Genomic DNA, 15,702 nt, shown 5'->3' with positions numbered 1-15,702 from the left:
TTATCACTTAATTTAAGTTTTCAACTCAACATTTAGTGTATAAATATTTAAGTTTCATCATCAATTTTTTACAGAAAGCTTCACTAACTCTTTTTTAATCTCTTAAACAGCAACTTTAAAATTTAAGTTTTTAGTTTGAATGAACTATTAAAAGTCAAGTTTATTTATATAAGCTAGAAAACTTTATGAATTTGATGCTAAATGCTAAATAACTTAATTATCAAAAATTTGTTCAACGATTGTAACTTTAGCTAACACTGTTTCTCCTAAAAGGATCTTCAGAGCTTTTTAAGTGACAATTTTATAAGTTTGTTTATGTTTTTTATGATTTTTTTTCTTTGGCAACAAGTAATTTAAACTAATCCATTATTTAAAAAATTATTCATTAAATAAAATCTAAGTCTCTATTTCGTAAACTCTTTTTCAATACATACTTTATTACTATAACTAATTTTACAACACTGTTTTATTTGTAAAAAATAATTTTCAAATGTTCTATGTTAATATATTGTCTCTGCTTAATATTCATATGCCTTTATTCCGAATTTTTTTTTCGATTACAGCTTATTTTGACTTTGCAATTTTTAATCAAGCTAGTATTTATATTTTAGTTGTATCTCAATGATTTCAAATATTTATTACTTCTACTACGAGTATTTAAAACTAATAAAATTAAAAACTATATTTTCTGGAAATAAAGCATAGTTAAAATGTATAAAAAATAGTTTTCAATAAATAAAAATCTGAAAAGCTATTATAGTAAAAATGCCAACTTTTGCATCAGCGATTAAGGAAATATAACAAAAGTACTGTTTTTTTTTCAATTTATAATTTTTTGCATGCCCTGGTTAAAAGAATTAGGACAAACAGCTAAGATTATTTATTAGATGTATTATTTGTTAGTGTTTACTACTAAAAAGCATAGAAACATTGAATGATAAGTTTATCCTGATATTGTTTATACAAATCAGTCATGGTATGCTTGCGGTTCTAAATATTATTTTTGTTTCTAAATAAAACACTTTTTATCTTCAATCGGAAAACTTTGTTTAGTTTTTCTAAACTTCAGTAACTTTTATGTTATTAAAATTCTTTTTAAAGTTACATGAATAAAAAAGATGCTTCAAGTAGTTTAAACAAGACACAATTTATTAATGTAAACATCAATCAGGTTTCATAGACAAAATTAAAAGACTTGTATGAACAATAAACAGCTTAGTTTTAGAAAAATTAATGTAAAAGTTGAGAATAATAATAAAGATGTTTATTTTATAAAATTTGTTTTATAATTGACGTATATTAAAATTTACTGTATTATTTTTAACTTTTGATTATCCAATTTATACTCAATTTAAACTTAAGCTAAAATTTTAAACAAACATACTTATATTACATTATTTGTAATTTAATTAATAATTTCATTTATCAGTTCTGAACAAGACGTTAAAAGGTTTCCAAGTGGTGTGCGACTCGCTAACCGAAAGGTTTTTTCGTGCACCAGGTCTTAGGACAAAATAATTTGAGAGCTTTTTTTTGTCGTTTAATAAACAATACATCATTATTTTATATAACAGTATATAATTTTTAATTCCTAACACTTTAATTTTTAAAGAAACAGGCAACACCTGACACAAGGCTTTTAAACCGAAGATAATAAAAGTTCTTTCAGTTAAATTGCTGATTAAAGTACAATTTTAATACTATAAAAACGACGACTAAAAACTGAAGAAAAGCAATTTGAAAAGAAAAAAATCAAAGCTCAATTTTATCAATATCTTAAAAAACTAATTTTCAAATAATTTACAAATGAAAAACAAGGATCAGTCCCTTTACGTCTAAAGTAAAACTGTTGTTGGTGATATAAAAAATTGTCGCTTGCACTACTCTTGAAAATATAAGTCTGCAAAATTTTGGTTGCAAAATCTTATTGCAGCTACTTCAGTGAGTATTTGTCAACAGCCATCTTTGTTGCTACCATGACAACGGCACTGGCGATGAAACATGATCCCGCAAAATAAAAGGGCAAGTCGTAAGACATGGTTGCGTCGAATAGTGCTCCTGCCAAAGTCGGTCCTACTACTGCACCTGAAACGTATTTTATAAATGTTTTTAATCAATGTATTAAACTTTACTTACTTTGATAAACATTTTTACTATGTTTTAGACGTTTTTTGTAGGTAATTTTTTGCATTAAACTTTATTAAAAAATTGAACATATTGTAGCATAGGAGTATATACTTTACATAGTTTAATATGATTTACTTATGAGTGCATTTTATTAGAGCCTCATTGTTGATCACGTTGTTTAGGTTTATATGATGTTGAGTTTTCTACTATGTTTATAAAATATTTTCAACAGTTAAAAACGAAGTATATTTGTGTAAGTTTATATTTTTCGTCCAAGTTTATACTTTTAAGCAGATTTTTATGTACTATTTCGATTTTAGATGCTATTGTTTGTAATGTTAAGTTAGTATCTAATTATCATTTTAATATTGATTGTTTATTTTTTCAGTAAACTTCACAGTGTTAAGATTAATAATATTTTATACAGCCCGAAACGATTAAAGTAAACAAGTTTTCCGTAGCTCAATTACCGAGAGTTCTTTTTATATTTGTATTCAATTAATCATGTGTTCAATGTTATTCTTTTAAGTAATATTAATTTTAAAAATTGATATACATCTTATTCTTGGAAGACTAATAAATTTGTAAAAATTTCAGTTAAAGATCAACAAGACAATTATATTTCTAACCAATCGCCACTCCAACATACACGTACGTCCAAATGCGGTTACCATAGAAACTTCCGAACAATTTGTGAGTTGTGACGTAAATCATCGAGTTTGTTTGACCAGATGTTACTCCGCAACCTATTTAGTTACTTAGAAAAAATATGTATACAAATGATTTGTGTATATATATAGAACAAAAATAGTTTTATACGCAAGACTACAAGTATTCAAAAGTATAATAGAATAAAGCAAATCCTATAAGTATATAAGAAACAAAAAATAAGTTTGGTGTCAACTCACAAACTGCGTAAAAGTACATCCAGTAGAAGCTGTTTATTGGAACAGTTACTATAGTAACGACGCCAGCAACTGTTGTGAAAATTGCGTACACGTAAGTCAGATTGATCCGACGTTGTTCTGAACAAAATCCTCCGACCAAGCGTCCAATGAATGCAAAAACGGCAAAAACAATCAGTATGCTGTTTGCTTTAATTGTAGTAACACCAAATGTTGTTTTCGTGTATTTTATCTGTTTTTATTGTGTCGTTTAGTTACAAGTTTTTTTCAACTAAAATGTTTATCTGATAGGTCGTATTAACTAATAGTTTAACTTAGAGTTTTTCAAAACTTAAAAAAAAACAAGTTTAATCAGTTTTGTTTTAAAATGTTTTGGTTATTTACACGCCTAATCTTATATCAAACAAAAAATGTATTTGAAAAAAAATTATTGAGTAAACAAAATATAAACAATTAAACTCTTTTTTTCTAAAATTTAATTAATTAAATAGTTCTAAGTTAGTTTTAATAACATGCAAACCGGCTTTTTACTTTAAAATTTTCTAAATGCAGAGATGTCTAGTTGTACAATGATAAACGATTAAATGACAATTCCGATTTCGAGAATTCAATCTTTTATACTAGTTTGTAAGCGGCTATATCTTTAAACTAGGGAAGGGTCAGTTTTGAACGAAGTCACTTTAGCACGGCGTCAATTTTGCACGAGGGTGATTTTTTTGCGCGAGTCATAATTTTTTTACGAAGTCACTTTTGCACGAGCAGTCACTCTTGCACGGAGGGTTAATTTTGCACAAGTGATATTTTTGCATGAGTGTCAATTTCGCACGAAGCGTCATTTTTACATGGTTGACTTGTCACTGTTACAATTGTCAAGCGCTGTTCACCAAGCCGGCGGGATGAACTGCTAACCGACCAAGGTTTAGGGGTACAAAAAAAAGTTTAAACCCGTTCTAAACTGACGCTGTGCAAATGCGACGCTTTGTACAAACGTAACTACTCGTACAAAAGCGTCCCTTCATGCATTTCTAACATCTACCTCTAAAAGAAACTAGTAATTTGAAAAAATCCCAAGATGAGATTATACTACTAAAAAAAAAGTGACGATTATATTTATAAACTTATATAATTTTTATCTAGTAAAAACAGCAAATTTAAGTAAATTTTAAATTATATTAGTAGCATTTCATAAAAAATTTCAATTCGAAAAATAACAGATGTGCAAGTATGTTTATGGTTCATAACAACTCAAAATTACCAAAATTTGAGTTGACAAAATTTGAATGGTCGTGCACCTGTAACAACTTTTTATTTTAATTAATTTTTTTTAGTTAGAAAAACACTATATGTTTCAATAACAACTTTTCTATAAACTATCTAAATTAATTAAAAGAAAATAAAAAACTGATTACTATGAATATGAATGGAAACACAAAGGACACGTTCCATAGGAGCGTGGCAACTATCCACAAAATAACTCCTGGGTTCATCAGCATTCTTAGTGTGCTCAACTTTGTTCTTTCCTCTTTTTCCTCTCCGTTCTTTGCTTCATTTTCTGCAACTGTTTCAAAGTGAAATAATTTCAATACAAGAAAAGCTAAAATCGAAATGTGCATTTTAGTAAAGTTTTTAAAAATTTAAAACGTTAAACTTAAAACCAAGAAATTTTTTGTGCACAAAGTAAAATGGGTCAGTTTTCAAACAAACTTTGCAGCTCAACATCACTTGGGGCTTTTGCATCTGGTTTTTTGTCGTCTGGATTGCCGAAGAAAGCAATGCTGATCAGCGTGGTTGAAACAATGTAGGCGCAAATTATTCTCAACGCTACTCTCCATCCGTACTTGTCTACCAGGTGACCCAAAAGCGGGTTGATGGCTAAGTTACCTGCGTAAATTGCAGTTTGAATTGAAAAACACAGAACAGAATACTAAAGAGTCAAAATAAGTTTCCATAAAAGAAGTATGTTTTTATAAAATTTTTCAAGGTAGTTCTAAACTGAAAACGTTTCTAATACTTGTAGGCTGCTCTAACTATCATAAACTTGTTTAAAGAAATCTAATAAAATTAAAAGTTTGAAATCTGGCATACATTTAATTACATGTTAGTAGCATGCTAATACTAAGCATGAAAAAGTAGTTGGTCATCAAAAATAAATGCTTGTTTTTTTTTTCTGTTTTATAAACAAACCAATGGATAGCCCCGCAGTGGCCAGACATGTTGCCAGTCCTTGATTCTTATCCTTGAAATGGGATCCAACCAGGATAAGCGAGGGATTTAAGCAGAAGTTCCCCCCGATTCCAATTATTACACTTAATTTTTTTTGCTTAGATTAATTCATTTTATAGTTTTAAAGCTTTTGTTAATTTGTAAAAGCTATATAAACAAAACATCATACACTACTTTGCTAAAAGCTTGTTTTAGGTGGCTTCAATGGTTTTTTTCACATCTTAATCAGGTAAAAAAAAAATTTAAGGTACATACTACTTTTTACTATAAAAAGAACATTTTATAACAATTTTTTTAGTATTTAATATCTAAGTCTTTAAAAGTGTATTTGATCAAAGTTTTACCTAAAAGTGAACAGAAGTAGATAAATATTGGTGATAAAAGAACTTGCTATTAGGCCAACTAGGTAAAATAAGACACCAATGAGACAAGTAAAACGAGTACTAATCTTCTTCATAATAATAAAACTGACCGGACTTAATCCAAATGCGAGTCCAAAAGTAAGAGAGCCGACAAAGCCTGAAACAGTTCAATTTATTATATGCTTAAATTTTAAACAGAAACGAATATTTTTTGTGCAAATTTTGAAATTTCAATTAAATTATAAAGCTTAGTAGAGCGTCATAGTTTATAATTGGAAAGAAACTTTTGGTGAAAAAGTTTAACCATAGAAATCTACTAAAAGACCTGTACTAACCAGTCAAAGCCTCCGTACTACCAAATTCACTCAGCAACGATTGAACCAAATTTCCAAAACTTCCAATAAATCCCCCAACGCCAACCAGCATCAAGCAAGTTGCTCCAACTACAAACCATCCCTGGTTCTTCGAATGTATTTCTTTGAGATTCATTTTTAAGTAACGGTCTAAAAAGTTATGGTCAATGTTCAAACTGCTCCGCCATGATAAACAAAACTAGCTTCTAACAGTACTTACTTTGTTAAGGCTTTTATTTGAACTAAACTACCTACAATTCACAAGAAGTTTAAAAAAACTATTTCAAACATATTAAAGGTAAACATTATTAAGCGTGTAAAGTTAGATCATGTTTCTTAGATGAAATTAACAAAATGTAAAGTATAAATAATACTATTGTTAAATTTATAAAGCAGTCAGAAAAAGAGAAATATTGAAAAACATTTATTATCACATCATTTCTTTAAGTATTTCAAAACAAAGTGTGCTAAAATTTGCCTACTATCGATTTAAACAAAACGCCAAAACTATAATATAAGCACTGCTTTTTAAGAAGCAACGAAGTCATTTTATCTTAAAATGCTTGAGAGGAAAACGATTGATTTATAAAATACGATTGATACTATAAAGTATCTAAAAAAGTTGCTAGTGATTAGTGTACCTAACAGGCTAAAGGGTGAAAAACAACATAAAATTTCAAGAAAAGCTGAAAATTTGGAAAATATATTTTCTGAAATTATCAATAAACTTATATGAAGAACATGTGTATTACGATGTTATACTTTTAGATAGGATGTGACCATTACAAGAAACATAAGCATAAAATTTAGCCCGGGGTAAACATCAGAAAGCATCGGAATTGATTAGTGTCAGTCAGATGAAGCATAAAAATATTGCTCGTCATCTATAACTTTGAAAATATACTCTTTTAGACTTTTATCGGAACAAAAAGTTGATTAACGTTAAATTTATGATGAAACAGGTTAATCACGTTAGGTTTTTAAAAACTCTTGGCAGACAGTCAATTAAAGTTTACGTCATGTGCAATAAAACAAACTTATTAGAAAAGTGTCAGTTCAAAAGCTATATAAAAAATTCAAGCTAAGATTTAAAAAGATGTCTTATTTTTAAGTATTAAAGAAATTAGTTATATAATTATTGGGAAAGAGTGTTAAAGTAGTTTGTCGTAAAACTGATAACTGAATGTATTTCTTAAAAAATCTTTAAACTTCTAAGATACCCTTAAATAAAGTTTAAAAAATAAATATTAATTTACGATTAGCCCTTACAATGAGATTTGAAAAATAGTCACTTAGCACCAAGGATGTTTTCTAAATAAAAATGTCTTAACGAGATTTTTTTTATACTGCACTGTTACTGGAATGGTGTTTACTTTTATAATTAAAAGCTTTTAATTTTTTGTAAAATGCATCAAACCATGAAAACTTGTGAACCATGTTAGCGCTAGCCAGCCAGACAAGTAAACAATCCTGGATGTCAATCATAATCTGTTTTCGAAAGAAAACTTACTGAGTAATTGAAAAACAAAAAAAATAGAGGAATGCTGAAAATGAATTCTCTCATTTTAGGTGGATTGATATAGAAACAGGGTATTTTCTCGTGCTTTAAAAATACCTATATATCAAGATAAAAACTTGGTTTTCAAAGATTACATATATAGAAATAGAATAATTTGAATATAATAGAAACAATATTTGATTATCAAAAGTTGTCATCACTACAACAAATGAAAGCAAATCTAATTGATATAAAAATTTAAATTTATTATAAAGTGTTCAAAAATATTAATAGTCGAAAGTTTGTATAAATAACAATCTTGTTAATCATAATAATAAAAATCGTTAAAAAAACATTATTTTGATTGTCGTTTAACTCCTTTAGAAACCAAAAATGTAGTTTGTTGTATTTCAAAACAAAAAGAATGAAAACTAATGAAAAAAATGCAAATTGATCGAACACTTACTAAGTTAACTGATGGCATACTAGCTTTTTTAACAAACGTTAAGTAGTTTTAGTGTTAAAGCTACATGTATTTTACAATACTTAAACTACATAACTATACTTTTAAACAATTAATATTTAGAAGTGAACAATCTTTTAGTCTTTAACTTTTGACTGGAGGAAAACTATGTTTTTTTACAAAAGGTTTAAACTAGTATATTGAAGTTCATTAAATAATTCTTTTTAAAAATTAGAAGCTTCTAAGATAAAATTCCAAAGTAATGTGCCTTAAAATATACCTTTTGAAATATGTTTTTATTGAATTGTTTTATAATTTAAAGTACTCAAAGTGTTTGTACAAAAAATTAAAAAAAGTTACTAAAAAATCATATGTTTAATTTGTACTTAGACATATGATGAAAAAAAAAGTAATCAAAAACAATCGTTTACTGTTCTAAAAGATATTTTATAGTTTTTGATAATTAAAGTATTAAAAATAAGTAAAAGTTAAACGAAGATTTTTTCAGTAGCTTTTTGTGTTTTTGTACAAACATTTTGAGTACTTTAAATTATAAAACAATTCAATAAAAACATATTTCAAAACGTTAATGCGTTTACCAAACTATATAAAAAAAATTGAAAAATTTTAAACAACCAAGTTTAACAGTTTTTTAATATTATGAAATGAACAATAAACTGACATAACCAAACAAAAAGCAAAAGTATACTTTGAGCGCAAATTTAAACTATAATTTTAATTCTAACGGTATTTGCAGCAGTCTGTTAAGCTCAGTGGTTACATGACTATTCAAATTCGGACAACTCAAATTCCGACAATTCAAATTCTTTAAAAAATATTAAAAGGACAATATCTCAATAAGTAATACAAATTTGAAAAAAATAAATAGTACATATGTAGATGTTAATAATATCTAAAGCCACATTTTTATTTTTTTCAAAATCTAAATATACTTTTCAAGATATTTTAAAATTACTAAAAAAAACTATGTTTTTTACTTTATATAAACCATATCTCAAAAAGTATTTAATGTTTTACAAAAATAAAAAAATGGCCTGTACATATTAATTTGATTTACATATGCATTTTTTATTTAAGTCAAATACACATTACTTTTTTATTTTTAGTTGTTTAAATCTTTTATTAAGAATTTGAATTGTCGGAATTTGAATTGTCCGAATTTGAATAGTCGTGCACCCAAGCTAAGTACTGGCTACAAACAAACATGTCTAAATTAAGGCTGGTATACTTCTACTTTTTTTTTCATTGTTTTATTCAAAGACGAAGTAACTTTGGTAACTTATTAGGTTATCTTTCAAATATATTAATATTATAATCGTTATTTTGCTGTTGACCCACTGTTTTTAAATAAAAAATACCTTTTATAGTGAATTATATATTTCACACTTAAAAGTCACTACATATAAATTCTAACTTTTGTTGAGTATCTTTCATTAAGACTGTTTTTCTTTTTACAAAACCTTAAAAATTTCATATCAATATATTTACTAAAAATTGAATACTTTTAATACAGGCAAATAAAGAGTACAACTATGTATTATAGCTAAATAAAACTCTTTTAAATAACCTATTAGAGATCTGTTTGAATGTTAGAATCTCCTTAGCTAAATTGACAACTAATTTCTGTCTAGACACAGATAATTAATCAAAATTTAAAATGATAGCGTTTTGCAAAGTAATTATTAAATACTTGATACGTTACTTTAATTAAGTTTGTTTTTAAAGTACACAAGTTAGATGTTTTTATAAAGTACTTAAGTAATTACATTATACTTATGTTTCAACGAATTTCTAATAAAAATTACAAGTTTTTAATGCTTAAAAATAAAAATTACTTTAAAAATAATTTGTAAACTCAGAAGTTATTTAATAAACATATATAAAATAATTTATTTTAAAGTATGTATCCTTGTGTTTTAATGTAGCCAAAAAAAACTTACACAAAAAAAATTAAAGGTTAATTTTTACTGACTTGAACTTATCACTTTTCAAAAATCTATACAACTTAATATTTATTATCACAGTGACATTTAAATTATTAAAAAGTATAGCATTAAAGTTCTGACTAAAATATTTTATTAGTTTTTAAGGGGAACTTTTTTTTTATATTACAAGTTTACGTTTAAAAATTACAGTAGTACTTTTATCATTTAAGTTTATTTTACTACCATATTTCTGTACAAATTTTAAAAACTTAAGTTTTACACTGAGAACGAAACTGCTTGCTAAATTGTTTACTTAAAAGCAAAAAAATGTTGCACTTTTGAAGTTTATTTGACTGAAAATTAGAATGAACTGTTTAATACTAAATTAAATTTATAAAATATTTGCAGTAATCAAAAAAACTTGTACATTAAATTGATAAATTTATAGGAAGTCTTAACTTGATTTAATTCATAGTGTTTGTAAAAAAAAGAAATAAGTATTTGTCAAGTAGCTTATTAGGTTAAGTTTATTAGTTTAATTAGCTTTATAATCTGCTTATGTTTCCTGCTTTTAAATTCTTTGTGTATGCTCTATAAAAGAATTATAAAGTTATAACCACTGTTTTAGTTTCCTTTATGGTTTACAAAGTTGTGTTTAATTGTTTGGTCAAAGAGCTGAATCAAATAAACGCTTTGCAAGTATTTATTGTTTCAAAATAAAAAACAGAAGTAAAAAAGCAATTTTACATAAGGAGTACCATTATTATAAACAAAGTAGAAATACTTCAAGATTATAAATACATTTTATTGAGCTACAAAAAAAAAGCGCTCGAAATATTTAGCCCTATGACCTGATGCACAAAGAACCTTTCGGTTATCAAATCGAACACCACGGATACCTTTTAACGTTTTTTCCAGGATTCATGAATAGCGTTTCAAATGAAAATAGATCAATAAATCACATAATCGATAGTTTTACTTGCAGTATATTATTTATGCTTTAGGTTTTTATAGATTGATAAGGCTGAAGAAATCTAAACTTACATATTTTAAAATTTTTAAATTAAATAAACTCAATCCGTAAAGTTTAGAAAAACTAAATCAATGAAATAATCCAGAGGTCAACAACAACTAACTAAATTAAAATTGATATTTAAACTGAATAAAAACTGATACTCGGTAACAGATAAACGCTTTTACAACATCTGAATAAGCTTACTGTAATTCAGAGGTCAGCAGCCTTTTATTTAGGAACTAACCGTGTTTACTGAAAAGGCTCTTCGCTGGTTATACTATTTTGAAAAACTTTACACTAAAGTAAAAAAGCGTATAAGTGCAAATTTGGAATGTACAAAACTTAAAACAGGCAGCTCGGTTTACTTAAAAGCAAAATAAAAGATCATAATTGTTAACTTTTGTTATAAAATTGCCTTAAATTAATTCTTCAAAACTAGTTGCTTTTTAGCAAAAATCATTGTGCGAGCCAAATGTTTTAAGACTACAAGCCGCAGTCTGCCGACCCTACTGTAAGTATTCAGCCATTTCAAAATATGTGTACAAATTTTTGTTAAGCACTAAACTGGTTTGAAATACTTGCGATATTATAAAAATATAATTCAACCAAATATACTACGTTGATAAAAGACAGACGATGAGAGTAGTTAAAACTAAACTTTTTTGACTTAATTTCTTCCGATGCTTTTATAATTGTTTTTATAAAGTTCTATACTCAAATATAAATATTAACATCAATATTTTTATTTAAGTGCTTTGCTAATTAAAGTTACCACTAACTCTTTTATAAAAAACAAATGATTAGGTAATAGTTATGTTGAATTCGTCATGAAATAACTCAATGCCTTACGGTGCTTAATATGAAACATTTTAACTTGAATATTTTGCTTACAACTATATACAGAACTGTTAAACTTTTTTTGAGTAAAAATTATAGAAAATAATCCTACATTTACTTGTTTCTGTCAAACACGTGATATTCATACTTAACTTAATTATTAAATGCAGGAACAAAATTCAAAATAATTATGTGCTTATTTCAATCATAACAAACAAAAACAAGCTTCACTTAACAAAATTAAATTAAAATTGAATATCACAATGTATTTAAATGTTTTTGTCTGGTAAATAAAAAAATAAATGTTTTGTTTTATTTTGTTTTTTATTTTTATATTAGTTTTTTGATTACGAAACCATTTTATAGTTTAGGGTTACTTGTAGAAGTTTTTGAATAATTAGTACTATACTATTTAAAATTAACATGCAACGTAAATTTATTAAAACTCTTATTAAAAAATTTATTAACATACTTTTCAAACAATCCTTTTATTTCTTGAACATATAGTCTAAGAAATATAATTTTTAAAAACTTCAGTTTATTGTTTTCTTTGTAGTTTTTTGTATTAAAATATTCAAGTAGAAAGCTATTTTATCATTAAGAATTTAGAATGAAAAAATAAAAGTCTAGATTTTTAACCTAGTCTACATATTTTGTTTATTAATTCAATTTTTCAAATTTTGCTATTTAAATTTTATTTATTAACTATTTAATTAGTTTAAATTAGTTTGAAAAAATAGTAGATACATAGTTTTTTTAAATGTATTAAACCTTTAAGGAAAATACTATATAGGTATTGCAGAACTAATACATAGAGTTGGTTGAAAATAAACGTTTAGAATACTGAAACAAATAATATTGAACTAATAGTTATAATAAAATCAACCTTATCGATTTACAAGATGAACAAAAACTTAAAGATAAACTTTTTTTAACTTGTAATACACTATTTGGTCAAACAAAAAACATCTATCATAGTTAATCATAATTAGAACTATGTACTACTTTGTTATACAAATGTAGGGTGTGACCTACTAATTTATGTAATTAACAGTTAGCGAACTAACAGACCATATACAAATCAAAGAATTGAAAAAAAAAAGAATTCTTGGCAGGTTGTCAATAAGTTAAGAAAAAAAAATTAAGTTATTTTCCTGGAACAAAACGTTTAATAAATAGAATTAAATGTGTGGTAGGTCAATCAAGTTGGTTAAAAGCTCTTAGCATTAAGCAACTGTACAAGAAATTTTGAAATTTTTTAATTACACGCTTAAACGAATACAAAACTTTTTGAAGCTTGTTATTTGAGGGTTTTTTTTTTACTTACAACGAGTTTGGAGCTGTACAAACTCTTTTTTACAAAACTAAAGAAAAACAATTTCAATGCTGCTATTTTAGTAATACTTTTACAACCAAAGTAGTTACAAACTATATATATATATTTATTAGTTTGTATATATGTATAATGAAAACACTAAATCATGTTCCTAAGTTTGTCCCGGCGTGGTCTCCACTTTAACCAAATTGGGTTATTTTATTGGTTTTTATGTTTTAGCTTTTAATTACGTGGTCTCCAGTAACTTACTAACTGCTATACTTACGAGAAGTAAATAATATACTAACAGTATAAGTTACAAAACTATTTCCTAAGTTATGAATAAAACACACTTTGAATAAATGCAATTTACTTTATTTTCAATAATAATTCTTAGTTCTGAAGAAAGAAACTATTAAATCACGACACAAATAAAATCTATAAAAAGTATCAACAATCGTAAAGTTACATAAATACTAACATCAACTCCGCTATGTAGACGTTTTCTTGATTCTCAATAATTGAAGTAAAACGTTACTTGATCGTACCGCGTTATAACTTTGCAACTAACTTTAACGCGTATTTGAAAGACAAAACGCCGATATATACTCGTCGGAATGAAATTAACTCCTTTAAGTTGTTTTGGGAATTAATATAATTGTTTTGAGAAAGCTTATCATTAATATTATTGTTACAGAAAATTCCGTACCGTATAAATTCACACGCTTTAAAATAAGAAAATGAAATGTAATTAATTTTTTGAATTATTTTAACCTATTTCTAAGCTGTCTAACTGTGAACATCTTACGACCCGCCAACAGAGTTTTCTTGCCTGCGACGTATTTTTTCGTTTCATCCTGTGCAAATATGTTATCAAAGTTAAGATTTTCAAAACAAGTATATTATGCAATCTAGTGTTCATACTTTGAATTCAGTAAACTAGTATTAAATTATCATTTCATATAAGTTTAATACTTGAAAAGTTTTTGTTTCTAAAATTTATAGTAGTATTTGTTTTCAAATTCAATCTAAATTTTTTTCTAACAATTTTGGCCCGCAAAATATTTTCACTGGTACTAGAAAGATTTCTTCCTGTCTAACTTAATGATAAATTCATAATTATTATTATTATATTATTCAAACCTACATTTGTCTTATAAGAACCATGATTTTATGAATTAAATGACCAATATTTTATCAGAAATTCAACTTATTTTAATCTAATGTACATAAAATAATTTATTACTTTTATTGCCTTGCAATAGCTTGTTATATTTGGAAACTGTGCTACTTTTATTTTGTTTAAATTAGTTTTTAAGCTTCTAATTTTTTTTTATCACAAAGCTAAAACTTATTTGTTAGGTTTTTATCATCAAGTAAAAGAACTGTGTTTAATTTAAGATATTCTAATTTTACATGTACCAAAAAATTAACATTTGGTAAGATTAAACTTATTTGTTTAAATAAAACTGTTTGAAATATCCTAAAACTTATTATTTTAAGAAATCAATAGTTTCGTGGAGTATTTAGTGTTGATATAATATCGTATTTAGATAGTAAAGTTAAACTAATTTATGGAGCAATGTAAAACATTATAATTACGCTTTTTAAAATGCAATTTGTTTTTTTTCAAATGTTTCTTATATAAGTTAAACAGAACTGTTTTTACTAATATATAACTTTTTTTAAACTTTTAATGTCACTTCGAGAGTATGTAACAGTTTTTTTTTTGTTTTTTTTTAATATTTATTAACAGTAACTTATGTTTAAAGTATAAAAGTATATAAAATTGAAATAACCGTTCTTTAGTTAATACTTTATTGTTTAAAAACCTACTAGTTTGTTATAATCACTCATTTATTTTTAGTAGTTAATTGCAGGGCGTGTTTTGACTAAAAAAAGAAAAAATAAAGTAAAGTGCTATTAAATTTAACTTAAAAAATACTTTATTAATAAACGGAAAAAAAGGGTGCAACCCCACTTTGAAATGTTTATACACGCCCCTGACCTACACTATATCTAGAGTTTTTTAGTATCTAATTACAGGCTACTTTTTAAAGTACTTAAATGTATAAGTTTTAAAACAACTACAAAAAGGTTTTTCACAGGCCATTAATTCTATTGATTTTAATTGAAATTTCAAAAATTTATGTTTTTGCAACGCTTTTCATCCGTAAAAAGTTTAGTTAATTTTTGAATGAAGTAAGTCATTTGATGCTTTGAAAACTAGAAACCTAATTAAGCTGTTTTTAATTAAGCTAGATAGTTTGAAATAAACTATTAGTCTAGTTACGTAAGTAGCGAGTATTTATAACTTGTTAAAATTTAATAAAGTTAATTTCGTATTACAAAAAAAAACTCAAAATAAAATTTATCAATTGTTGATAAAAATAAATTTATGCCATAACCATTGTATTATTTATAATATTAAGTCAATTTATAGTAAACAGTAATAAACATAATCTAAAAGTTCTAAAAACTACTTAGAAACAACGAAATTTCGAATATCAATTTTATATGCTTGATCAGGTGTTTTATCAGAAAGTTAAGTTTTATAAAATGCAAAACAGTTTTAACAGTACTTTTTTTGCTTGCAAAATACTTCAAACTAGTGTAATTATGTTCGTGGTTTTACAATATCTATTCGAGAATAAACTA

The 15,702-nt window shown here is 25.7% G+C and overlaps 1 protein-coding gene across 1 annotated transcript; it reads right to left on the bottom strand.

Annotated features, from left to right (window-relative positions):
• Positions 1 to 1,933: 1,933 nt before the first annotated feature.
• On the bottom strand, positions 1,934 to 6,106 carry LOC145839381 (putative monocarboxylate transporter 5). The gene is made up of 6 exons (XM_082946962.1): positions 5,953 to 6,106; positions 4,737 to 4,913; positions 4,442 to 4,590; positions 3,036 to 3,264; positions 2,757 to 2,873; positions 1,934 to 2,085 (listed from the first exon to the last, which is right to left on the bottom strand). Exons 1-6 carry the CDS (start codon positions 6,104 to 6,106, stop codon positions 1,934 to 1,936), a joined length of 978 nt encoding a protein of 325 aa, XP_082803088.1.
• Positions 6,107 to 15,702: the final 9,596 nt, after the last annotated feature.

The sequence above is a fragment of the Thalia democratica genome, chromosome 1 (assembly GCF_965202585.1).
Source record: "Thalia democratica chromosome 1, ktThaDemo2.hap1.1, whole genome shotgun sequence".
NCBI classification, from domain to species: Eukaryota; Metazoa; Chordata; class Thaliacea; order Salpida; family Salpidae; genus Thalia; species Thalia democratica.
The sequence above is the reverse complement of the archived record's forward strand: the minus strand, read 5'-3'. Positions and strand labels throughout refer to the sequence as shown.